The sequence below is a fragment of the Anopheles ziemanni genome, chromosome 2 (assembly GCF_943734765.1).
Source record: "Anopheles ziemanni chromosome 2, idAnoZiCoDA_A2_x.2, whole genome shotgun sequence".
In the NCBI taxonomy this organism is placed as follows: domain Eukaryota; kingdom Metazoa; phylum Arthropoda; class Insecta; order Diptera; family Culicidae; genus Anopheles; species Anopheles ziemanni.
Window position 1 is genome coordinate 70,709,805 of NC_080705.1, and position 27,691 is coordinate 70,737,495.

General features: G+C 45.0%; 2 protein-coding genes across 2 annotated transcripts; one reads left to right on the forward strand and one right to left on the reverse strand.

Moving 5' to 3' along the window:
- Window positions 1-6,368: 6,368 nt before the first annotated feature.
- On the reverse strand, window positions 6,369-7,579 carry LOC131282603 (cyclin-dependent kinase 5 homolog). Its single transcript, XM_058312109.1, has 2 exons — window positions 6,741-7,579; window positions 6,369-6,667 (listed from the first exon to the last, which is right to left on the reverse strand). The coding sequence occupies exons 1-2, from the start codon at window positions 7,459-7,461 to the stop codon at window positions 6,519-6,521; spliced, it is 870 nt and encodes a 289-aa protein (XP_058168092.1). The 5' UTR covers window positions 7,462-7,579; the 3' UTR covers window positions 6,369-6,518.
- Window positions 7,580-8,821: 1,242 nt separating this feature from the next.
- On the forward strand, window positions 8,822-21,581 carry LOC131282681 (dnaJ homolog subfamily C member 13). Its single transcript, XM_058312207.1, has 14 exons — window positions 8,822-8,900; window positions 9,867-10,615; window positions 10,682-10,822; window positions 12,297-13,145; window positions 13,225-14,010; window positions 14,444-15,015; window positions 15,210-15,378; window positions 15,450-16,580; window positions 16,649-16,846; window positions 16,918-18,257; window positions 18,822-20,253; window positions 20,324-20,446; window positions 20,535-20,793; window positions 21,032-21,581. Exons 2-14 carry the CDS (start codon window positions 10,421-10,423, stop codon window positions 21,163-21,165), a joined length of 7,329 nt encoding a protein of 2,442 aa, XP_058168190.1. The 5' UTR covers window positions 8,822-8,900; window positions 9,867-10,420; the 3' UTR covers window positions 21,166-21,581.
- Window positions 21,582-27,691: the final 6,110 nt, after the last annotated feature.

Consider the following 27,691-nt stretch of genomic DNA (forward strand, 5'->3'; position numbering starts at 1 on the left):
TTTTTTTTGCCTTTTTCCATGTTTTACTAACCGATTCTTTTTTTGGAGTTCAAATTGCTCTGGTATCTATTGATTGTTTTGGTATTCCGGTGCAACCGAGAGAGGGCATATCGCTGCACGTGCTGCCTAGCACCACATTTGTTGCGGAAGTGCGCCGAAAGGCTGGTAGTGTGACGCGAGGGAAATGATTTGGCCCACACGACGCCATCGCGTGGTCCAGCAGGAGCGATTCGTTACTGTACTGTTTAAAATTGGTAAAAACCATGTACCAAATGGAGACGTAAGCGCAAGTACAGAAGAGGAAAAAGAAGAAAAAAGCCAGCAGGGAACAGCAATATCGGGCGAGTGTGTTACAATGTGTTCAAACAAGCCAAGACGCCGACGAAACGCAAAACATACTATGCGAAACAATAGTATATATATCTAGCAAAGTGTATCGTCTATCTGTGAGGCTATAATTTCTATTTTCAAACTGCAAAAAATCGGATTGACATGTCAAACAAGGAAACGAGACTACCAACCGGCAGAAGAAAAAAAAAAATCCCACCAATATGGGACAAACAAAACCAATCTTTCGTCAGGAAATCGTTCGTTCCTGGCCGTGGTGTATTTGCAAACAATTTTGTCTACATCATCTTTGCAGTCGCACATCAAAACTTTACATCAACGCTCACCTTTTTTTTTCTTTTTTACCACGTATAGAAAAGAAGCACAAACTAACCTATAATGTATTAAAACAAAAATCAACAAAATGTAAGGGCAGGAAAACGTTGTTCGCTACCAAAGCAAAAGGAATAGGAATGGGGAAGCAGATCCGTTTCAGAAGCAAAACGTACATGCACACAAATTGCGAAAAGCGCGCACATCCCACTTTTCGCTAACCAAAGATAGAACCGGATGCGTTCGCTCCAATCGCGGATGGGTGTTTGTTTGTCAGAGAGATGTGAATGCGGATGTTGTGGGGTAGTGCGCATATCTTATGTTGTTACGTTTTGTTTTTGGCTGTAGAAGAAATGAGATAAAAGTGACTATTTATTAATATTATTATTATTACTACTACCACTACGATTAACGCTATTATAATTATTCTTTATAAGTGTATACAATGCTTCGATTGAGTATTTGCTGATTTAACAGTGGGTTTAAACAGTGAAGAAACTGCATCCCACTAACGGCACAAACGTAAGCAACAACAATCGCACAAAACAATTTGAGCCAAAGCATAACAAGCGCACAAACGGTAACTTTTTTGCGGATGTATGAGCAATGGGGCAGCGTATTTGGTTTTTGTTGCTAAAATTACCACGACGAATCATGGTCACGAAGAAAATGCCACCGGCACCGAGTTTACGAAGCAGGATAGTGTTAGTGGAGGAGGACGACCGAAATGGCGGGTGCCGACAAACTCTATTTAGTTTTATCTACATTCCTTGACGTGGGTATTTCTTAAATTTTATTTTATTTCCCGTCTACTCTCGCGAGTCTCGTGTAACATCCCCGGAACCAGTTAGTTCATCGGAGGAGAATAAATGCGCACCGAAAAACGATTACGATTGAAGGGATCCCGTTTCAGCACGCGTGTGCATTGTTGTGTGCATCCTTGTGTACAGTGAGAAGTGGAGGTGGTGGAGAGGTTTTTCATAAGCACCTGGCAAAAACACACACCATCACCAGAAACACACACCATTAAACACTCGCGTACAGCTTCCGCCTATACGCAGCTTTGTGCCAACGAATGAAGGTTGATAATTCCGTTTGATTTGTGAGAATTGAAAAAAAAGGACTAATGTTGTAGTTTACCGGGAAAATCCATCCTTGGATAGCATGGACCGTAGTCGGTCTTTGGGAAAAGTTGCACCTCAGTTGGTTTGTACAAAACGATCGGGGGAGGTTTTGCAAAATCCGTTACAATCGGAATTTTTCTCGTGAGCGCACATTATGTTTTATTTCCTTGCTCTCGTTTCTCATCCTTTTCCACCGTTCGTCATTTTTAAATAACCTCCAGTTGCAGTCGAGGTGCGAAGAGGTTTGACAATCCGGCGGTAACAGAAACCGGCGCTTATATTGTATTTAACAAGCCGTACGTTATATGTTCACCGTATGATCCATTCAACAATCTTAAGTACAGTACAAACATTGGCGAAGGGGCTTTTGCTATATATGTGTGTTCGTTATCGCATTGCAAGGAGCAGGAAATTACTCCCTGGTATTTAGAAGCAGAACGCGGTTTGGAAAGCATTTCGCGATTTGTGCAACCTTTTCCGTAGTTTATAACATCCGGGCGTCGGTACGTCCTGATCGATGATCACCAAACAGTTCAGGATTATCGTTTAGCGAATATTAGTTACGTCTCTCAACTAAAGAATTCTTACAGAAAATGACCAAACCATCTCAAACTCTCCGTACAACCACATCAACGTTTTTTCCCTTTCTCATCACAATAAAAGTTCATAAGCAAATAAAGTATCAGTAAAATAAAGTTAGTTGGAAGGCTAGCTTTCTGGCCCCGCATGAGGACATCGGGGAAGGAGAAAGTAAAGAGAAGTAGAACTACACGAGTTTAAAAAAGGAAACCGAAAGAAACATTCTACTTCTATTTTTGATATGGATAATTTATTTATTTTTCTACTCCTATTACTACAATCGAGCTACAAAGGCAGGGCAAAAGCAAGAAGTAGTGACGATAGCGACGTGCACTTTACTAACACACAAGATTAAGTAAAATGTTCTCATAGCATAACCATCGCGTATGTAAACAATATTAGTGTACTCAAAAAAAACAATGAAAACTTGCCCGAAGGTAAACTGTTCGTTAACTGTTAACCCGACTGAGGTAGGACATTTTGCAGCGATTTTCCCTTTCGTCAACCGTGCTCGCTCATAACGGTGACAACAGTTTAGTATTGCTTATGGAATGTAGATAGTTTGTGAGGCGAAATTTCTTTCTTACAAATCTTCGAACAAGCACTCGCGCATTGAAGTACATAAAACACGTGCTCACATGGACGCATTTCTAAAATTTCACTTTGTGGGTGAATCCGTTCCAACATCACCTACTAGTGTCGCTAAGGTGAACTTGATAAGGGTCGCCATAATAATGGTAGACCTGTGTTGTTTCCTTCAGTTCCGTTCTGTTACCATTCGGGATGTTTAAGTTTTAAATCTCAAAAATCGCACTTCAAAGCCACAGCGCGCCACACAATCACTACACAACTGTGCACGGCCAGCACGGCCAATTTTCCAAGCACGCACTTGTACGCCCTCAGTAACAAGAGAGAATAGAAAAAAAGGATTGTGTAACATTTTCGGTATCAGCTACAAATCGCTTTTGTGAGGGAAGAAGACAAAAGGTTGCAAATCATCAAACACAAGAACACATAATTTAAAAACGATTAAATTAATGCTAGACTACAGCCGGAAGAGAAACCGAAACGGGGCAGAGAAGTAGGAAGAAGCAGAAGCACTACAGTGAAGTAAAACCTATATCCGCTTTTGAATACAAGAATAAGTATCTTTTTTGAGAAATGAAAGTAAATAGAATGGAAGGAAGCAGAGAACGCATTCACAAACAAATAATCTAAACAAATACTATAATATTTGACGATAAAAGAATAGAAAACGAAACAAACTCGGTGCGCGGACAAAATAAGCAAACGTGTGGCGAGTGCAACTGAGAGGACCTTAGGAAGAAATATGAAAAGCATACAAGTTAATAATAAAAAAAACCAAATGAAATCGAAAAATAAAAAGAAAAAAAACTACAAAAAATACCAATGAATACGACACAAAACAAAGGTAAACCTAAACAAATTAGATTACATCGTTACGGGAGAATCTGTAGGGTCGGTAGTGAGAGGAAATGAGGAAGAAAAAAAACAAAAGATGAAGCCTGCTAGGTTTGGTAGGTTCGATACTGTGTACACATCATTCAGGTAAAGGTAAACCGAAACAAGGAACAATTGTGAACCACAGGACACGTTCGGGGGGTTCGGGTTGTTCTTAGTAGTAAAACTGTCTGACAAAAAGAGAAACTTAAATCTAATTGAATGCTCGATGATCGATTGTGAGAAAACAAAAAAAAAAAACAAAAATATCAAACAAGATCATCCTCCGGATCGAAACTTACATTTGCAAAGCAAAGAAGAACCATTTTCGTTACGAAACAAACTGGCACACACAAACACACCTGACGCGTGTGACCAACTGGGTGGCACAACGTAACCAAACGTATTATCGCAACATTCGTTCCCCTATTAAGAAACCCAATACATATAGTGGTTAGAACAAGTTCAAGGATTGCGGCTGCATTGTTCAGAAAAAAAATTTAAAAGAAGTATAAATAATAATAATAATAGAAGAATCGCTCGACGGGTGTTACAATCGGGCGAAGAGCGTGGACAGATCTTTACTACACGCATCCTACTAGGAAATCAACAATACAAGTCTCCGGGGGTCCATTTCTCACCTACAAAGTCACGAAAGAAATAAAGTAAAGGAGATAAAAAAGAAACAAATAGATTTTCCATTGCATACTTTTTGCTTCAAACTGCGCTTCAACCACCCCCCCCCCCCCCCCCCCCTCTCTTCTTCTGCACACCTGCCGACTCATTAAAGGTTGAAAATCATACGAAAATAGAGCAACACACACACACACACCGGAGGGAGGAGGGCATAGAAACTAATATCCTTACCACCCAACATATTCGGGAAAGCGAACCTAGAACCAAGAAGGGTGCACACCAGCGGTGCAGTGTTTGCGTGCAGGTGGGCGGTGCAGAGCGGGGAAATGTTCAACTTAAAAGAAAGCATTACAAAAAGAATAATAATAATAATAATACTAGCGACAAAACAGCAGAAAATGAGGAAAGAGAAAACTCGATTGTAGTTATATAAACAGAGTAAACAAAAATCAGAAAACCAAAAAAGTATATATAAATACACAAAACTATTAGAAACTGTAAAATGAACAAAAATCAAGTGAAGAAAACAAACATACAAAAAAAAAACGCAAAACAAATGGCGCGCCAGTGGTAGCGAAATCAAAAAGCGGTCAAAGCTGACTAGCAAGCGTGGTTCGATTTAGGCAAAACATACTACACAAAAGGTAAAACAAGGTTAAAACACTTACTGCCGAACTAAAAGGCAAACGGCGGTGGCACTAACGAGAATGAAGGCTAACATTCAGCGAGAAGAGAACATTTGCCATCGGCAGCAAAGTCGGCTTTACGAAAATAAGTGACATCTCGAAAACACGCCGAGAAGGATAATTGGATAAAGAAAAGAAGAAGATAAAAGAGCACCCGGGAAGGTAAAGGATCGAACCCCCGCTATTACGATCCGACCGTTCTGCGAGTGCTAGTAACACTAAACATGCTACTTTTGCGGCACATTCAAAACCAAATCACAAACTCTTTCTCTGGTGACATACAACATACATACATCACATATAGTGTAGGGGGCGGGCTGGCAAAGGGGAGATGAATGAAAAGGACAGCACTGGAAACTGGCTGGAAATGGGAAAGCTAAACACAAAAAAGGTAAACCAAACATATATTTAACTTAATGTGTATGTAATTTTATGTGTGATGTAAAAATCGGAGAAATAAATGCGTTTTAGCCACTAAAGTCATAAGAAAAAAAAATCCGTGTCGTACACAATGTTTAAGGAATTGCTCTCGTTCGGATGAACGAAATTTGAGAATCATTTTACTACCGAAACTATGAGTGATTTTATTCGTATAGTTTTTACATATAAATGGCATTAGATTGCAGTAGTTATTACATCAACTGGCGGTAAATCTGAGCTAAGGGTATTACCCTTGTTCCCTGTCCCTAACCATTTTCATTTGTTCGCTTTACTTCAAACTAGGTTATTTTTTTTCATTAAAATTCAGTAACAAAACAATAAAAAGAAAAGAAAATAAATCAGTACGAAATCCTATCATCACATTACGAGGAATGATGATCAGGTCGACGGTAAGATGATAACGAAATCATTATCAAATCTTTTTACGATAAATTAAATTTTTATGTCGCTATCCCTATGAGAACCTTCGTTTTGGAAACACATCCTGCTCGCTGATCGGACAACTAAATGCACACGTTTATCCTACCGTATGTTCTTCGAATGAAGAAAAAAAACTCTCAAACAAAATATACGTCTACTTCGATGCAAAATTGGGGGAAAAGTTTGGTTCGTATGATTTAAAGAACGAAATCACATTAGAATAGTTAGCGCCGAATGGACAAACCACATTCAACACGTGCACGAGTAAGTTCCCGACTAGAAATTGGTTGCGATATATCGACATTGTTCACTCGTTGATTGTGTCCAGTGGCGTAGAGGTGAGAACCACGGTCGAGCTGCTCCGTTCCGAATTGTCCCGTTTGGTCACACGTTCGCATGCCGGAGGCATTTGGGGAGGCTTTTGAGGAATGGGGTCAGCAGCGGTGGCGGCTGGTGGCGCTCCGGGGTGTGCTTTGGTCGTCAGCAACGCCCTTAACTGCTAGAACCGCTTTCAGTTTTCGGTAAAGTACGGATGTCCCATCGCCTGTTCGGCGCTTAGTCTCAACAGTGGACGGCAGACGAGCAGTTTCTGCAGTAGGTCGCGACCCTTGGAGTTTAATCGTGGCACCACCTGGCTCCAGGATGTTGTTGGAGGATACACTGAGGAGGAATATGAACGGTTGTTGATGGTCCCAGGAACACCAAAGTGTAGCAAACTAGAGGGTATACTTACAAGGAAACGGTTTATAGTCCGATAGCTGCGTTATTCCTGGCCAAGTGTCCTCCGTGGGTGTTCCGAGCAGCTTAAATATCCGCTTCAGCTGATCGTCCACGTCCGAGCCGGGGAAAAGTGGCCGCCCAGCATTGGCCAGCTCGGCAAAGATACACCCGGCCGACCACATATCAATGCTAGTCGTGTACAGTTTGGCACCGAAGAGAACATCCGGTGGACGGTACCATAGCGTAACCACCTCGGCCGAGTAGCACTTCACCGGGATGCCGAATGCACGGGCCAGCCCGAAATCGGCCAGCTTCAGTTCCCCGTTCTTGTTGATCAGCAAATTCTGTGGCTTCAGATCCCGGTGCAGAACGTTGTGGCTGTGGCAAAAGGCGAGCCCACGGAGTAGCTGGTACATGAAGCTTTTCACAACGTCCGGGTCGATCTCGCCGTTCAAACTGTCGAAGTACTTTTTCAGATCCTGATCACAGTGTTCGAAGACTAGCGTAAGCTTCTTATCGGAATGCAGCACATCGTACAGGCGGACAATGTTTTTATGCTTCAGCTCTTTCAGCAGGCAGATTTCTCGCAGCGCCGAACTCGGTACACCCTCGTCGTCCTCGTCGAGCCGGACTCGTTTCAGCGCCACTATCTCGAGTGTGTCCCGGTTTTTGCCCTTAAATACGGTGCCGTAGGTGCCTTCGCCGATTTTCTCCAGCTTTTCGTACTTCTGCATCGTGCACCGGTGATGAAACGTGTGGGGAACGATATGTTTTCACAAGCAATTGTTGTTAATTTTCCTTTTTACACAACACAAACGCGACGAAATGAAACAAAACGGAACAATCGCAATATTTTGCTTATCCTGACGGGATGTAGAGGTGTACTGTCTAGAGATGCGAGGTCGGATCCGGATTGGATGACTTGATCCGATCTACACAAGAAGTACAGTAGATATCCGACATACGCGGTACTCGACATACGCGGATTCGGAGATACGCGGTTTACAAAATTTGACAGTAGATTGGGTTTATTACATCGATTTAAATTCCTGAGATGTACATCGTACAACCACACGAATAAATTTGTAAATTACACATTTGCATAACTTACACTTTTTATTTCGTTTGTTGCAATTTATGTTGTTTGAATACGCTTGCATTGCATTCATATTAATGGAAATAGTAAATTTTTTAATATTCTATGATACATGTACACAAGACCTCGATCTCTTAACTACTAGTATAGGCTATGTGTCAGGCAATATTCGAGATACGCGGATTTCTCTGGTCCCCATTATCCGCGTAAGTCGGATACTGACTGTATAATAATGAAATAAAAATAAATACCGTCGTTGCATTTGAGTTTAAAGATATGATTCTTCGCGGGAGCTATATAGCTCATCGTTAATATGGACTCGCCGACAGCCAAGTGCCAAGGTTACTGAAACAGAGCTGTTTTGACAGCTTCAACATAGAACAGTATTTCGACTCCTAAGAGAGCGTCATTTCACTACCTTTTTGCCGGAGAAGGACGTGAACAACGGCACAATACGTCATTTGTCAAAAGTGATTCAGTGTAGTGATGGGGAAACTGAATCCCTACAGGGATTCGAATCTTTCGATTCAAATCCATTCCGAGATCCGGATCTTTGAATCCGAATCCCAATCGAATCAAATCTTTAGAATCTGTCAGATTGGATTCAAATCTTTAGAATCCGTCACTGTTCATTTCCACATAGCGAACTCTCCTCCGTCGAACTGTCGAACTCAGTTCTCGCAACAGCTGGGAAACTCGTAGGAAACTGGTAGGAAACTCTTGACAGCACTAGCAAAGCCCCTCGTGCTGACGTTTAATAACTGACGGATTAAGAAGAAGCGAAGAAGACAGAAACAAATGTGTGTCCACTTAGCGAACTCGGGAAACTCGAAACTCCATACAAATTTGACAGGAGTTTCACCAGAGTTTCCTATGAGTTCGCTATGTGGAGATGAACAGTCAAATGGGATTCGAATCTTTGGAATCCGTCTAGGGATCGAATCTTCGAATCTTCCGAATCCCGATTCTGCCAACACTAATTCTAAACATTCATTCAGTGAATGACAAGGGGGAGAGGGAAAGTCTCGCTAGCTCGGCTGTGTACGGCGCAAACTTTTTCGTGAATTTCGCGTACAGGTATTGTTTTTTATTGTGTAAAAAGTACATCTACCGCCGCTAGAACAGTGTTGGCACCATTTTCACTCATTGCTTGTGATAAAGAACGATCCTGTGACCGTCAATTGAAGATTGATTCGCCAGCCATTGTTAGATGCGTGTAATTTGATGAGAATGTTAGCCGTCATACCGAAGCAAAGAAGCAGTGAAAAATTGATGCATCCATGGGGAGGTGTGCTTTGTGCTGAAGCATCAGCGGCTGAGCCACTGTAGGGTATACTCCCCTTTTCATAACTATCCAGTTTTCGATATTACAAGTATCATCCTGTCCACTACGTGTACTGTTGGGAATATTTTTCCTAACATCGATGAGTCATTCTGAGTGTCTTTTTTCTCTCGTTCGTACGTGCGTGTTGCAATGGAGGTTTGTGCGATGACTCGAGGCCGTCTGTTTGGTTGTTTTTTTAATTGTTTATAGCAACAGATAAGGCTTCTTTTCGCCAGCAAGTAGAAAGAAGGCTGCAATGGATCGCGAAACAGTTGTCCTTCTAGGATGATCAAGCAACGATCGGGTTGTATTATGACAACCGGGTTGCATGACAGATTTATTTCATAGCTTGGTTCGATTAACAAGCATCAATTGCATCGTCGCAGTGTGGCAAACATAGGAAGCAAATTGCTAAGCTTCCACAACCAATTGACCCCACATGGTCCCCCAGCATTTATCAGTGGCGAGCTTGTGTAATGAATTTGTGTGTCAGTGCATCATTATGAAGCCTCCCACACGAATCTCTGCGATACAAACTGTGCGCCGATAATGCAATCTTCTTTGAACCAGTCAACTATGCAGGCATAATGCTTGCGGTGCTTTATCTTTTTACATTTTCCTGTATTATGAAATATGCATCGGTCCGCTAGGAGCACTCCAAAGAAGCTGAACGAAAAGTTAATGCGTGTTTTATGTTTTTCTTTTTTCCTTCATTGCAGCCACTAAGTGGATTTGTGACACCGAATGTAACGTAGTAGACCATCCATTTGAACCTTCATACCACCGTGTCACCCCGCCGCAATATCCGAAATGCAGGATGTTTCTCTTACTTTTCGACGAGTGAAATGAACCTAATCGAAAAGAAAAACGCGCAAACACGCACAACACGAAGCGGAGTGTTTGGCGCTGGTGGGAGAAAGTAACACCGGTAGCACGAAAATATCAAACGGCAGAGGCAAAGTTTGCGTTCAATAATTGTATCCCATTACCACCGACGACCGACAGGTTTTTTTCTGGCGATAGTGTGCCTAGTGTAAAAGAAAGCACAATTGGTGGAAAAGTTCAAAGTATCCGCGGGTGTATGTCGCTGCCGACGACCGACTTTCGGGAGAGCAGCATCGTTTAAAAACGTTTGTTTTATGAACCAATCATACCGTCCGCTCGCTAGCGGCGGTTTGGTGGCTTATCAGCGGAACAACGACCGAGGTCAGCGCGTCAATACGTTCGGCGTCGGGAGTCGGCCGTGGTGACAGATTAGTAAAACCGCAGCAGGATGGCGAGCACAGCCGAGCACGGTGTCGATTTAGAGTGCTTCCTCGTGACGAAGCACTCCTGGAAGGGCAAGTACAAACGCATCCTTTCGATCGGCTCGGTGGGTGTGTCCACCTACAATCCGGACAAGTTCGATCCCACCAACCGCTGGTTGTACGGTGAGGTTATCAGCGTACTTCCCAACCGCTCCGGAAACGTAAGTTCATCGTCCGTTTCGATTGACCTGCACCTTGTACACTTTTGCTTTCTTTTCCCTTTCCAGACGGCTTACGAGTTTGTGCTAAATCTCCGAAAGGACAAGAAGATCGATACGATAAAGCTGTCGTCGGAAAACCGCAACGAAATACTCACGTCGTTGCTCAAGTACCACAAGGAATTCGCGGAGAAACCGAAGCAGGCCTCGGTAAGCATAGCCTTCGTTGACTTTTGTGCATCTCAAAGCCTAAATTGTACATCAAACCAAAATTGTTCGCCTCTCTCTCATCGCACTCTTGTCCTCATGGGGTAGATGTTGCGTGTGTGTGTTTGTTTGGTGAAATCAGTGTCGGTAGGATCACGATTGTGGCCATATGTTTTCGTTATCTCATGCGAGGAGGAGGTATAGTTTCATTGTTTGTTTGTACCGTCTTAATGTTCTGGTCAAATGTAAGCTGTAACGGATGGGAAGAATTTTTCATCCTTTTTTATGGGTTCCTCACTATCAGTAACTTTGCGGGAATAATAATCAATTTAACCACATGCAAGACAATCATTCGGTTAACCGGTTGATATGAGGAAACATATTGTGCAACATCAAATGGTCTTTATTGGAAACGAAACAAAATCCACACCTTCACAACGCACTTTATCTGGCTTGATTGCCCTAACAAATGCAAAAGGGGCGAAAAATGGATCGTTCTTTTCTTCGTCAAAAACAAAACAACTAACATTTGGTTGTACTATGGTTAATCCATCGGTGTTCACCCGTAACTAACCAAATCGTCTATGGACTTTCATGTACCACGGCACGGCAAAACAGCAACCCGTCAATGAGGAAATTGTAATGGCAGAGAAATCCTTTCTTTTAACTCCCACCACCTCTCCGTTCACGGTCTGGATCCGGTCCTATCGTTGTCAACACGCGTTCGTGACGTGATTTCATGTTGCGCGCAATCCTTCCTGAATGAGCCCCCATTTGAACGTCACAGACGATCGAGAACGTAGATTCGGTATATTAGACTGTATTTTTTTTTTTAATTTAATTTCTCCCACTTTATCTCTTCCCTTTTTCTCATTTTCCTCGCCTGCATTACCTTTTGCTCATGCTTTGCCGTTTCTGTTGTTGTTTGCAGGATGATGTAGAAAGTCCTGTCGAGTCGTTCTATTCGTCATCTTTCTCTCCATCAGCCTCTTCATTGCATCACCCGCCCGTCCGGGGCGATGAGGACGATGGCGGTGTTGTTGATGGTGGTAACGGTGGTAAGGGGGTTCCGTGGACATGGTGGCTAAAGACAATTGTTGCATCGTTTCTTCCGCTATCGCCTCCGGTACTGCCCTGTTTGCCGTGCAGTACGGTGCTAAAAGTGAGTGAGCCCTCAGTTTGTTTCTGCGGCGAGAATGGGACAGATCTTCCGGTAGAAAAATGCTCAAATAGGTGTAGAACTTTTTTAAAGTACACATGCACACGTATAATATTGGCTTCAGGAGTGTGTTTATATCATGATTGTAAATACTAAGTAAAAGGGATGAGGCGTACGTTTGTAGGAAATCTGTAAATTTGATTAATTTTTGTTCGTTTGATTGTGTTCATTTTCCTATTGAAAAAGAAGTTCAAATGGGGCGGATAAAAACAAGCAATGGAATGGCAAAGTTTCGTTTGGTCTATATTTCGTTCACAGAAATTCAATGCCTACAAACATCATTGGTCCGGCACAACGCTCCCGACCGTACTGGAGGTGACGCCTTGTTCGTTGGATCAGCTCGATCCCACCACCAACACTGTGCTGGCGAGCTACAACTACAAGGACATCGATGGCATCATCGGCATCCAGGACTACAAGAACGGCATCGTACTGGCGTACGGGGGCCACAGTCGGTTGCATCTGTTTCGCGTCGAGAACAACCACGACATAGTGCAGATGATCGTCCAGAACGCCCAGCAGTACCTGGCCATCGACATCAAGGTGCTGAAGAAGCAGATCACGCTCGAGCAGTTTGAGCAGCAGCGCTTCGGGGCATACAGTGGCGACCAGCACCAGACGTCCATGTCGGAATTTACTGTGCTGAAGGTAACGCCGCGCCACTCGGAACCGATGCGCCGTATCCTCTGCCTCACCGATACGACCGTACTTGAGCGGGATCCGCAAACCTACAGCATCTGCACGCTACGTCCACTGGACAACGTGTACGCATTGGTACGGCATGCCGACAACATTCAGCAGTTTTCGATCGAGTACAAAAATGGGCTCGTGCGCTCGTACATCACAAACGATCGTGACTCGCTGCTGGCGACGCTGTTGGATGCGGTGCGGTCGTGCGGCAATCAGGATGTGCACGTCCGGATTTCTAATACACCGCGCGGTAAGCGGGTCGGACCGCTGACGGTGAGCGTGGACGAGGAAACGGAAGCGAACCTGTTGCGCTACATAATCAGCTGCTATCAGTATCCGGTAAAGCGAATCGACGTGATGGAGCGCTTCAATGCGAACATTCCTTACAGTGGCCTCAACTATAGTGTCACTCAGGATGTAAGTAGGCAGATAAAATCTCACCAGTACACAGTACATCCAGTGGCTAATTATTATGATTCCTCGTTTCATTCGTTAGAGCCTTTTTGCCGAGAGTAAGGAAAGACTGATAACGGGCGCCCTGCAGGCTCTGATCAGTGGTAGCAAGGAAGACAACGCGCTGCTAACCAACGTCGAGTTGGAGGCATCGTTCCACGTGCTTCGGCGACTGCTGGCGAGCAAGGCTGGGTTCGCCGCGTTCACGAATCTGCCCGGGTTTCGCGAGGCGGTCGGGTTGAAGGTAGTGCACGCGCTCAAGCGGAACGATCTGGCGGTGACGTACGCCGCAATCGATATGATCAACTCACTCATGCACTCGGACCATGATCTGAAGCAGGAGCAGCTGAACAAATCCTCGCTGCTCCACACGAAGGCATTCCTCGAGCAGCTGCTCGACATGTGGAGCAAGCACGTCAACCTTGGCAGCGGTGCGCTCGTTCTCTCGGCCATGCTGGACTTTCTGACGTTCGCGCTCTGCGTACCATACAGCGAAACCACCGATGGGAAGCAGTTTGATTTGCTGTTGGAGATGGTGGCCGCGAGGGGTCGCACGTTGTACAAACTGTTTCAGCATCCTTCGCTTGCCATCGTCAAGGGCAGTGGGTTGGTGATGCGAGCGCTGATCGAGGAAGGCGATGCGGCCATTTCGAGCCAGATGCAAACGTTAGCGCTGGATGAGGCGGCCCTCTGTCGTCATTTGCTGGTGGCACTCTATACGCCGACCAACGATTCCACCATGATCGCCCATCGGCAGCTGTCCAGACATCTGGTGGGCCTTTGGATAACGGACAGCCCGGAAGCGATGAACCTGTTGAAACGGATTTTTGTAAGTAATATCTTATTTGCCCGGTGAAACGGGCTAAAAATTTGCATTTTCTAGGTGAAAAACTATCTAGGATTTTTACAGTCAAATTTAAAATTAATTCAACATTGTTTAAAAGTTCAGTTGTGTTATTTTTTGAGCCGTTGATATCGATACAGTCTGATTGCACATGCATCTTAGCAAGCGTTTAAATTATCGTTGATAATTTTGAATCTCTGGATTGTGTTTGATTGTTTTGTGTACGAGTTTATGTTTAAGTGTTTGTCAATTTCAAACTCACGGATAATCGGCCCTCCGGTTAATGTGAGCCTAAATAGTTAACGTGCTGCTGTAATTTTAGTTTTGATTGTGACAAAACCATTCTCTCAAAACTCCCACGTAGACCGATTTAAATCCATAAAATTTAATTCCTTTTGTGGTGCTATTTTTGCCACAGCCGGCTGGATTGCTAGCATTTTTGGAAAGTGACGAAGCCGTCCCGAAGGAGGACGTCGAGGACGACAGGCTGAACTTCCGCGACAACCTCAAGCTGGCGGTGCAGCACTCGGGTAACAATACCAAGCGCCTAAACTACCTCATCGAGAAGCACCTGGAAGGCATCAAGCACTGGGGCATGAATCTGCTGGATGTGCGTCAGGAGAAGCTGCAGCAGACGCAGAAGAACCGCCCGATCGTACTGCGCAATCGGCGCAACCAGAAGAAGAAGACCATCGGCGAGCAGGGTGCCGTTAATCTGCCGCTATTTTTCTACCAGTTCGGCAAGAACCACGCGATGCCGAACCTGATCTGGAACCTGAAGACGCGCGAGGAGCTGCGAACGGCGCTAGAGAACGAGCTGCGCCAGTTTACGGCCGACAAGGACCTGGCTGGGAATATGCTGGTGGCGTGGAACTACGACGAGTTTGAGGTACAGTACGCGTGCATAGCGGACGAGCTGAAGATCGGTGATTACTACATACGGTTGCTGCTGGAGCGTGACGATTGGCCATCGAATTTAGTAAAAAACCCGTAAGTATTTATTACCAAATCTGGATAATGTTGAATTCAAAGGAAATTCGTTTTTATTTTTATTTTAAACCAAAATTATTCATTCACATTTACCATAATACTTCGAGGGTCAATACATAATATGTAAATGATAGTCATTGGATTAGATTAGACATGTTAATGTATGATTTTTAACGATCTCCTTTTTTTTATAGTATCGAACTGTTCAACGCACTGTATCGGAGAGTTTTGTGTCGGAATCGATTAAACGACGATCAGCTAACGGTGACATCACTGAAAGCCTTGGCGAAGGTGTACAAGCGGTATTATGAGGAGATTGGGTACTTCAGCGATATGCCATACATACTGCAGATGTTAGATAGGGTAAGTAAACCTGTATGCCATATAGGCTCCGGAGTGTTATACACTTATAAATGGTTTTGTTTCATTTTTAGTGCCTTTCGCCAGCACTTCGCGATGCGCTGATCATATTGATCAAAAACCTCGTGCTGCACAAGTCCAACTGTCGTCCGCTGGTTGATCACGTTAACTATCTGGTCGACCTGATCACGCTTGCCCACCTGCACAAAGGTCGCGCCACACTGAACACCAAAACGAACGTCATCGAGGCCGGCCCGAACATGAAGCTGCACGAGGAAAAAGACTGGTACTATAACGTGGAGCGGGGCGACAGCGAGCGGCCGGAGCGCTGCGGACCGGTCACGTTCTCCGAGCTGCGCGAGCTCTGGGGAAAGGGTGTGCTAACGCCCCGGACTCGCTGCTGGGCCGTGGGAATGGATGGGTGGCGTTCACTGCAGCAGATTCCGCAGCTCAAGTGGTGCCTGATGGCGAAGGGCACCCCGCTGTTCAACGAGACGGAGCTTGCGCAACACGTGCTGGACATTCTCAACCAGTGCACCAGCTTCTTCCCGAGTCGGGCGCGTGACGGTGAGGCGGTACTCATCCCGGGGCCGCGCCTTTCGCGCAAGCTGTCCGAATTCATCTGTCTGCCGCACATCGTTCAGGTTTGCCTGACACACGATCCGGGTCTGCTGGAGCGCGTCGCGACACTGCTCTGCCAAATCATGGAGGACAATCCGGAGATGTCGAAGGTGTACCTGACGGGCGTGTTCTACTTCATGCTGATGTACACCGGTAGCAACATTCTGCCGATCGCACGATTCCTCAAGATGACGCACATGAAGCAGGCGTTCCGCAGCGAGGACAGCGGTTCGCAGTCGGGTATTATGCACCGCAGCATCCTTGGTCAGCTACTGCCCGAGGCGATGATTTGCTTCCTGGAGAACCATAGTGCGGAGAAGTTCGCGGAGACGTTCCTCGGCGAGTTCGATACGCCGGAGGTGATCTGGAGCTCGGAGATGCGTCGTATGCTGATCGAGAAGATTTCCGCACACATTGCTGACTTTACGCCGAAGTTAAAGGGGCACACGATGGCACGCTACCCGTATCTAGCGATTCCGGTCATCAGCTATCCGCAGCTGGAGAACGAGCTGTTCTGCAACATCTTCTACCTGCGTCACCTATGCGACACGACCAAATTCCCCAACTGGCCCATTCCGGATCCGGTAAGAATGAATGTTCAGCCGTTTTCTTGCATTTCAATGTATTGGAAACTAATGAAATTCTTTCGCAGGTTCAATTGCTAAAGCATACACTTGACGCTTGGCGCAAAGAGGTTGAAAAGAAACCCTCCGAAATGACGGTTACTCAGGCGTACCTGGATTTGGAGTTTGATGTTAGCAAAAACCCTCACCCGGAGGAGGCTGCCATACGGAAGGCGTACTACAAGCTGGCTCAAATGTATCATCCCGATAAGAATCCAAATGGAAGGGTAAGCAGAAGTGCTGTGTGTGTAGCGTCACAGTTCCTCATTGACTTTTTTTTTTGTTTGACCCACGATAGGAAATCTTCGAACGTGTCAATCGAGCGTATGAGTTTTTGTGCTCCCGCAATGCGCTCAACACCGATGGGCCAAATCCTAGCAATATCGTGTTGATCTTACGAACGCAGTCGATCCTGTTTGAACGCTACTCGGAGGAATTGCGCCCGTACAAGTACGCTGGCTATCCGCAGTTGATCAAAACCATCCGGTTGGAAACGAAGGACGATCAGCTGTTCTCCAAAACCGTACCACTGCTCAGTGCGGCATCGGAACTGTGCTACCACACGGTGCACTGTTCAGCGTTGAACGCGGAGGAGCTGCGGCGGGAGGAGGGCATCGAGGCACTGCTGGATGCGTACTCGCGGTGCGTTTCAATCATGGGCGGGGACTCGAAGCGTGACGCACTGCACTACGAGGTGATCTCGAACATAACGCGTTGCTTCGATGTCGCTTGCTGCTTCGACAATTGCCGCAAGAAGATCCTCGAGCTGCCGCAGCTGATCGTGGATGTGTGTCGCGTGGTGTACTTCAAGCACTCCCTGTCGGTCAGCCTGGTGACGAGTCTGGCCGTAAACAATCTCGAGTTGCAGTGCGATCTCGTGCGGAACGGTGTCCTCTGGTCGTTGATGATGTTCCTGTTTGACTACGACTACACGCTGGACGAGAGTGGCGTAACGTCGGAGGAGAAATCGAACCAGCAGCAGGTGGCAAACAATTTGGCCAAACTTTCGCTGCTCGCCTGCGTCGCCTTGGCCGGCTACAGTATGACGCTGCTGGACGACCCGAAAGCGGCCGTCCTTAAGGCGACTGCGAAAACAACGAGCGGTGGCAGTGTTAGCCCAGGTTCACGCAGTGGTTCGCCGCAAACTGCGGCCAGCGGAGCGCTGGTTGGACGCGTGCCAAACCAAACTTACTCACAGAACGCATCGAATCTGATCCAGAACAACTCGAGCCTAATCCAGTCGGTGGCCGTCATCGATCGAGCACTGCAGGAACGTAAAGGAAGTGATGTAGCAACGACGGACGAAACGGCCGAGCCGATCGAGTGTGAGAAGGGGCTGCAGAACAAGAAGTACAAAATCAGTAATGTCCAGCCACCGGCCAATGGGGTGGTGAAGAACATTCTCGATCGTTTGCTTACCCCGTACGTGGCCGGGAAGATGGTGACGGACAGCGAGCAGGATGTGTTGAAGATGCTGAACTCGAATACGCGCAATCCGTACCTGATCTGGGACAATGGAACGCGCGCCCAACTGACCGACTTCCTCGAGTACCAGCGTACGAACGCGTCCAAGGAGCAGTATGAGGACGTCACGCAGATATACGAGTTGGTACAGGGATTTAGTTTCGATGCGCATCGGTAAGTTGTTTCACTCTTACGTGGTAATCCTTAAATCGATCGTTTTCGAGCGCTATTACACCGTTTTCGGGTTAAACCAAACAACTGTCAGTAACTTCTAAACTCCTATAATAACCGTAGCTAAACAATCGACTAAACTTCACAAATATTCAATTTCGATAGACAACGGCCTACTTGGCTATCGGGTGTTTAGTTTTCGCGTGAATATTTAATTATGGTTGCCATGTGGTTAGAAGCAACTGACAGTTGGTTAGTTGAGATCGAAAACGGTGAATCGTTGAACTGACCCAAGTTGTGATGGCCATACTTACTTCCATGTTCCTTATTTTTCCTTAAACTACCTCTTTCAATCACTCTCTGAATATAACCATGATTCAACATCCCTAATCTTTCCTTTTTGTAGACTGGGCTTACCCTACAAAAAAAGTGTACTATGATTGCTAAGCCTTCCCTGTTTATTCCATCCAACTCACACACTTGGCCGGGACATGTCAATGCTGGTCAAAATTAGAAAAGAAAAGATTAAACTGAATTTTATTTTTAACCATTTTCCTTTTTCCTTAGAGATGAGCTTAAGATCGGTGGCATTTTCATTCGCGTGTACAACGAAATGCCAACGTTCACCATCGTTAATCCGAAGAGCTTCGTCATGGATTTGCTGGAGTTTTTAAAGCAAGGGTATAACCACCTCAATGGAATCGTAGATGGTACTACTGCTGCTAGTGGAGCCGTGAGTATCCAAAATAGCCACCCAACAGCGGCCATCCTCGGAGGGGACATTCTCGTACCGACAAAAACCTGGAAACCGATGGTACCGCCCCCGAAACGACCACCGGCAGCTGGTGGTGGTGCGGTGCCCGGTAGCGATATCAGCGCCGTACTGAGCGAGTACGCTCGTTCGAAGCAACGGAGTCAGCTCGGCAAGGCGGCCAGTATCGAAGCTAGTGGAGCCGGTCCTACCCACCGGTACGATTTTGCGTCCGATCCTCACGCAATCCGTCATATTCTAATGGCACTGCAGGCACTCATTTCGGTGCTACAGTCGAACCCGAACGTTGAGATTCAGTGCATCGGTCACTTCGAGATGCTGTTCGGTCTGCTGTCCACGACTCAGTGCGGCCAGGAGAATCGGGCGGTGAAAAAGCTTGCCCTGGAGGTGGTCTGTTTGGTTTCGCGCAACAAGGAGTGTGTGACGGAAATCGCGGCCTGCGAGATCGTCGGCCTGTATCTGATCGTACTGAAGGATCCCGATTTGTCCGAGCATCGGGCGCGCGTGCTTGAGACACTCTCCGGGCTGCTGAATGCACCGAAGCTGATCAAGGAGGCGCACGCGAAGGGTGCCGTCATCTACTTGCTCGATCTGTTCTGCAACTGCAATAATCCGCAGATTCGCGAGCAGTGCGCGGAGCTGCTGGCGAAGATGAACGCTGACAAGCTGAGTGGCCCGAAGGTGCGCATTACGGTGTGCAAGTATCTGCCACCGGTGTTCCTGGATGCGATGATCGATTCCACCTCGTTGGCGGTACAGATGTTCGAATCGATCCACGAGCACCCGGAGCTGATCTGGAACGATGACATTCGGGCGAGCGTGTCCGACGCTGTGCGGGATGGAGCCGATAGTTTCCACGCGGCCCAGAAACGCAACGCCAAGATGAGCTGGCGCGATCCGGACATCCTCCCGGAACTGCTCTCGAACGAGCTGGTTGTTTCCGGTGTGTATCTTCGGCTGTACGTGTCCAATCCAGGGTGGACGCTGCGCAAACCGAAACAGTTCCTTGCCGACCTGCTCGACTTCATCGTGGATAACATCAGCCGGGCCGGTGTCGACAAGGGCGTGCTGGATCTGGCGACGACGGCGCTGGTACTGCTACTAAACGCCCAGCCCAATCTAGCCGATTCTATACCGGTCCTCGGACACATACCGAAATTCTTCCGTCAACTTTCCGTACAGCCAAAGAGTGCCCTCACAGTATTGCATCAGCTGTCGCTATCGGAGGTGAGATATTGTTGACACTGCCCAACGAACAAACGTGTGAACTAATCCAAAACCCTTTCCGTTTAACTAGATTTGCGTCAGTGCGATCTCGCAGACAGAGTGCATACCCTCGCTCAAATCCTGCATGGAGCACCATCGCGATCTGACGGCAACCGCCTGCGAGACACTGTGCCGACTGTTCAAATGCCAACATGTACGTTTGATCGATTGCGAGGGGTAGGAAAACATAAGATCCACATCCCCACTTATCCCCTCTTTTTCTTCTTTAATTTCGCCCACAGGACTCGCTGATACGTCAATCACTCGAATGTCAATTAATTCCCTACCTGCTGGCGCTACTCGACAGTCGCTTCGAGCTGGCAACCAATCCGGCCATGGTGAAGGCACAAATCGTGGCCGCCCTCAAAGCGATGAGTTCCAATCTCACCTACGGTGATCGGGTGACGCACCTCCTCAACCAGAATCCGATCTGGGCGGAGTACCGCGACCAGCGGCATGATCTGTTCATCACCGACACCGACGTGCGGGGCTACCTGATGGGTAAGTGTTGCGTAAATGTCCCTACGGCCTCTTTGACTTCCACTCCCTTCCCCAAGGCTGTACTCGTCTTCTCTACTCTCTCGCATAATTCCTTCCGCTATCTTGCATCCCCTTTCCCATTCCCGTGAAATGAACTATGTATGCCATTATTGATTATGTTAGACGTTATAAAATCCTCGGCGCGAAATAACTATAAACTAAAAATACTAAAATTCATTATTAAAAATGTACTCGACAGGTGCTCCCTCGACGACGGCCGGCTATCTCACGCAGGGTCCTACCAAGAACGTCGAAGTGCTCACCTCACCGCCACCGATTGATCGAGACGATCCGTTATTTGCGCGTAGCAACAGCAGCGGAGGCAGCGTATAGTACTCGCACGCTGATCGACTCCACTGGTCTCGCAGTAGGCTTTTCCGTCACGAAAGGAAAAAAAAACCTTGAGTAGCAGCGCCTACTGCTGCGGGGCTAGCACCACATTCTTGCTTCGCTGCCATCCGTTACGGATCCCGGTGTGTGTGTGTGTGTGTGTGTGTTTGTTTAATCCAACTGCGGTAAGAGCTTCATATTATTGAAAATAAGTTTTTGCTTAAACGACCGTACATCCCGCGGTTGCGCTCGCAGAGCTGGCAAATTCCAGTTGCACTTCCGTTTTGTTCCCAGCGTTGCGCAATCGGTGCAAAGCTAAATAATACGCCCCCCTTCCTCGGGGGGAGGGTACCTACATATGTTACTCACCATTCGCTTGATTTAATCTCCCCATCCCCTCCTTCATTTTGTAATGTGATATTTTATACAAGCAGTAACGATGGAGGACATTATTAAAAAAGTACACGAGGCACGTGCATGGTGCACTTTGCGCAAAAAATAAAAAAAAAAAAACCTGAAACGTTGTTGTAAAATATAGCCTCTGATGGGGTCACTAGGCGGGAACTGCATCCCCGAAGAGCAATACGATAGGGGAAGCAACAAATACCGTGATGCTATGGAAAAGTGTATGAATAATGATGACCCACGAGAGATGGTTCCGCGAGAGGAAATAAAATGAAATGTAAAACATCATATTTCTTGACATAACCCCTTTACGGCACATTACGTGGTTTCAACTGGAAAGAACTATCATGTAAGATTTTTTTTTTACTTTTTCTTTTCTTTCATTCGTTCGTTCCATCACGATTCATCCACGGTTTATAATGTTAGTTTTTTGTATCTTTATTATATAGTTTCAGACTTTTTTGTAACACTTTTTTTTACCATACTCTTGCTGTTTTGCATATGCTCGAACTCTTCCGATGTCGGTTTCGGTCTTCGATTTTCTTCTCGCATTCCTACTCGCATTTCCTGTCTGGGCGTTCTGCAGCAATTTTCCTTCTTTCTAGAACCTCAAACCCGCGCCGCACCAGTGCCACTAGTGGTTCTTGCTTGCTTGCTTGCTTGCTTACTTGCTCGCTCGCTTGCCCGCTTCTTCATGCCTTTGCTCACCGTAAATGTATGCCAATCCAGTTCGCTCTTACAATTAGTCCTAGAGATGCTCGTAAAGAGGGGAAGGGGAAGGATGAGAGGAATGTAACGTCGTTGGCTATCATCTCGATCGTAGTCGAAGAAAGTCTGCCTGGCATTTGCGCGGATGTCTTGTGTACTACTTTCGTCCTCACCTATACTTTTCTTATTCTGTTTCCGTTCTTTTAGGTTCTAATGTCCAGTGTTATATTTTTCAGTGATTTTTTTTTCTTTTTCGTCGTCACTTTGCTTTATAATGTTTTCATGTGTTTTTTTTCTAATCCTTCTGATGAATGTTTAGTGGTGATATAAAGACGGGCCACTACATTCATGCGCGCTCTCTCTTTCTTTGTCTGTCCGCCGATTTGTGGCCACACACATACACACTCAAAAAAGCCGTATGTGTTTACGCGTGTTACTATAGAGGTAAAAATTAAGTTGATGATGATGATGTGCAGTGAAATGACGATGAAACGTGAACGGAAAATAGAAAGACAAAGGTAACAGAACAACCAATGAGATCCTGCAGTCATTCGGGCAACGAAGAAAAAAACACACACCCACACACATAATGAAAAAGGCTCGGAAAAATCGCTCGGGACATACGTGAGTACACAAGTATGAGAACTTTGTCCTAATACAACACTATATATCGTACATCATCGACTCCGTTACATTGCTTAACTTGTATATGTTTTTGTTTTGGTTTTTTATTTTACTTTGCGGTGTTTGTGTGTGGCATGTTTGTTTTTTCTTTAATAATATTTGAGTTTTTTTTCCCCACTATTTCAGCTACTTTTGGTTTGTTTTGTTTTCTCATTTTTATTTGCTATAGTTTCTTTAGTGAGCCCACTTCTCCACCGGGATAGTGCTAGTATAGAATGTTTTTCCCTTTGCCTGTGTTCTATGGTTGCTATCGATTGTTTAAATGTAAAATGTGCGTTTGTTTTGCTCTCTTTCTCGTACGTTTCTCGTTCGCTTAACCTCGTTGGTTCGAAGGATGTACATGTGCTTTATGCTTTCGTCTTCCCGCAGGAATAGATTGTTATCTTTCTCAGGCCACCCTCACTTGCTATCTGTTTTTTCTGCTAAGTCGCTTCAGAACGCTCTGCTCGCTAACATCCAACAGTATGTGGGGGAGCTTTAGATGAGTGTTGTGCCAAGTTTTCAGGTGCCGACCGGCCGCTAGAAATCGAAAGGATAAGAAACAACGGGAATAAAAGGAGACACGTACAAACAGAGTAGGATTTCATGTTTTTCTAGCAAAATGCAATTTGTGCAGTTCCTGTGCTGTGTTGCACTTTGTGTGCCATTTTGTTTCATCCAGTTTCGAACCGTTTACAACCATTCAACCACAATTGAGTTCAATTCAGGCGCCGTTTTAAAAATTCATTCACATTCACTCAATTCAGCATTGATCAAACTGTTTCTAGTGAACTTTTTTGTTTTCTATTTTAGTCATGGTAGTCCTTCCCTTCTCTCCACTTCTGGTTGAATGAGTCGCTCTTCGTATCAAATTACGTATCTTGGATGGTCACGGGGCAGCACTTTGTTTCACCTTTGTTATGTCGTTCTATTCTACTTTTTTTTTCATTTCCCTCCTATATCTTCTGGCAAATAGTTCACAACTATTCTAAATATGTGATTGTTGGTTTGGGTTTGCTTTTTTGTTTGTTTGTTTGTTTGTTTGTTTGTTTGTTTTTTTTTGTATGTTGTCACAGTTGTTTCTTTCTTTCGATACTTTCACCACACTATGGACAAAAAAGGAGACTTTAAGTTTCTTACATTGTGAAAATATTCCTGTGTAATTTTACGTTTTTTTTTCTTTTTGTGTACGACTGTTCAGTTTACTTTTGTTTTCGCCGCTGGTTGAAACCATGTCCTCCCATATTACAGGTGGGTTTTGTTGCCACAAATTCACACACACACACACCCACACACACACACACACACATACTCCATCTCTTTCTTACTCTTTCTCTGTTTATCCCGTTGTTTCTTATTCTTGTATTGTTGGTAGCGCAACTCGGACCCAACATTGGGTAGGCAAAAGCAAAGCACAGGCGCGGGAGCACCATCATGATGATGGTGCTCAAGAAATCAAACGTCTACCCGAATCCTTAATCATGAGCAGAAGTGACCTACTCCAACGAAGCCACCTAAGCTCTAAGACGCGCATAACTGCAGGTAGGAGTAGTAGAAGGAGGGTGGAAAGGAAGCTGCTATCGAAAGTGGAGTGCGGCTTGCGGCGCAGGAGATCATCTATTTATGTTGATTTATGCAAAATGTTAAGTACCATTTACAGAGGGCAGGCTGCTCTGCTTTCCCTTTCCCCTTTCTGTCTCTCCCTATCCACTAGATCGCACATAAAAGGGTTGTTGTAGAAAAATCTACCGCGTCAAAAACGTCTACCCCGGTGATAATACGCTACGTCCGTTGGTTTGTGTTTATATTGTTTTACCTCTCTCGCCCTCGACTCTATTGATTTATGCCATTTTTTCCCCCCTGATTTGGCCAATACTAGAATTATACTGAATCGCGCGCCGCGATCACTTTCGCATCCGTGATCGGCACAGTTTGAAAAGAGGATGAGAAAAGAACAACGCGGAAGCGGGCTGCTCGCCCGTTTGGCCAACGTCCAAAGCGTTTGCAATGCATATAGAAACCCGCATCTTTCTCATCGCGAAAGGTTCATTTTGCATTGAGCTTCTAGTTTTCTTTTTATCTTTTCGATCCGTTTACTTTAGTGAAACACTTAGGGCAGTGATATATTGATGTTTTAGTTTGTTTCGTGTATTTTTTGTGTGTTTTGTTTCTTTTCTCGAGCGACTACCGCTGGCAGATTTTTTTCTATTTTAGCACAGTGTGTTGGTTTCTTTTCTTGTCAATTTGTTTCCTGTTTTTTTCTCATTCGTCTGCGTTTTCAATTACTGCCCGTGTCCGTTGTCGTATCGGATCGGTAAGCGATACAGGTTCAATTAATGTAACTGTTACTTGATTTCCCTTTTTACCTACTTTTTTTTGTATATTCTTTTAAACACTTTGGTATCACCGTCACGGGTTCACTCTGCTGTTTTTTTTTTGTTCTTTTGTCTATTTTACTACTTTAATGAACTATTTTCGTGATGATTCCATCCTCTGCTTTAGAGTATTTTCGCATATTTTTGTTTTATGTTAGGTTTTGCTTTGTTGTTTTTTGCTATTGGTTTACTGCGTATTGGCTTATGCGATGCTTACATGAGTCGGGTGAAAGACACCTGCGAAATGATACGATTTGATGCTACACCCTTGGAAAATAATAGACAACCAACGATGAAGGATGCGGGCCATGATCGAGTGCCGTTGACAGTTAACGCGGGCTAGGATATTCCACTCTCCCTAGGATCGACAGAGAGTCTTTACGTGGCGGGGGTGAGTCTTGGGGGAGTCACTACCGTTGCGAGAAGGTGAAGAGATCGGGTTGTTTTTTTTTATTTCCTACAGTTGGTTACACTTGTCCATATCTAACATTATGCACATAACCTAGAAGCGTTTGGTTTTTTTTTAAATGTATTATTTATCTACTGATGGGTTTGTGTTGATGAACGGTTTCGCATTTACGCGGCTAGAGCACCACGCCGCGCTATGTTTGAGTCTACCGAGGGTCCTACACCGTGTCGTGAAGCAAAGAAAAAATTCCTTCCACTAACAAATCCACCAAATATCGCCCCCTATCGCTACGCGTTTGTATACACGATTTTTTTATTTCGTCTTTTTGCAAATGTATCAGAACGTCTCTCTTACAATGCGCTGGCTGGCGCAGCGAAAACCAAACTTTGGTTTTTTCTTGTTTTTGGTCAGTGCACAAACTCCTTGCACTTACTAATTGCAAATTATCGCACATCCACACTATCATACACGCATACCCACACACACATGCGCTTTCCCAAACATACAAATATGTCTATTGTGTACCGGAAGGGGATGCCCTCTACATTATATATTCTACGTTCAGTATGTTTCGCTAATAGTTTGCTGTTATACATCAAAACTGTTTCTCGTACGGCAGGACTAAAGTAAATAAAGTGTCAGAAAAATCCACCCGGCGTGCCCTTAGTGGCTGCTTCACGCTGCACTTGCTCTCTCTGTCTCTATGTGTTGTGGGGCAAAACCCGAGCTTAAGTGGGCTGGGGTGCAGGGCTGTGCATAAGGAACAAAAGTAGTAATAAATAAAATCCTTTTTTTTCGTGCGGACACGTTTTATCAATCGTAAACCCTTTCTCCCGTCTTTTTCCTCGTACACCACAAGCGATATCATTATTCGTTTTCTTAGACGTAAAAGGGCTGTTCGTAACGACAAACTGTTGCCTTTCTTGAGCGTCAAACAGAATTTGGAACAATGCTGAATAGAAATAGAAAAAAAGTAAACAAACAATTTAAACAAAGCGTATACTGATGAAAATGTATATACAAATGTAAATTAAACGTTTCCAATCAAAGTACGTGCTAAATAATCAAATGCCTTTTACAACACTCTAATTACTCGCACCAAGGATTTCGTTTCACAAACAATGATCGCCCAGCGACCTTTCAATTACTACCGAATCGCTACACTTGGCTGTGTGTGTGCATGTGTGTTTGTGTGCGTGTGTGTGTGTGTTTATGTGTCCTGTGTGTGTGTGTGTGTGGTACACAGCAGTCATTAAATATCCTTCTTTCTCTCTTCCTCCGCAATGCTACTACAATTCCCTATCTATACACCTTGTTTACTTCTGCCTTTCCGCTTTTCTTTTGACGCGTGTGTTTCGTGTTGCTTGGATGATAAGCACCGGCGAAGGAACAAATCCAATAGATGTGGCCGAGATCCTTCTGCTAGCCTGTTTGACTAAATAATCTTACACGTTGGCTACTAGGATTCGCGAAAAACAAAAACCTGCTTCCCTACAAAGGAGTGTAGCCGGAGCGGTAACAGCGCATAACCACGAGCTTTGCTTAACGCTTTCGAAGAGGCCATAAATCTGGGGCGAAAAATTAAAAAAATATAAATATGTATATATATATATTACTATTTTGGTTTGGTTTTCGACCTTTCTAAGCTATTTATATATGTAGATGAGTTGTGGTTGTCTTCTAAATGATTTCTCTCCCCGTTGCCAGCTACTTCGATGGCCACATCTTCACCTGTCTCGGTTCATCTACCTTAGTAGTTTCCTTTTTTTTGTTTTTCCTTCTCTACCTTTCTTTTTTCTCTTTCATACCCAAGAATGTTTGCTTCGTTATATTTTTTAGTTTGTTTTTCTTTTGCTTGTTGACTTGTTTGTTTGTTTTGTTTTTTTCCCTACTAATGAAGCGAAATAGCGGCAGTGATCACACGTTTATATATTGTCCAAATATCGGCTGGGTATCTTCTTAAGTAGTT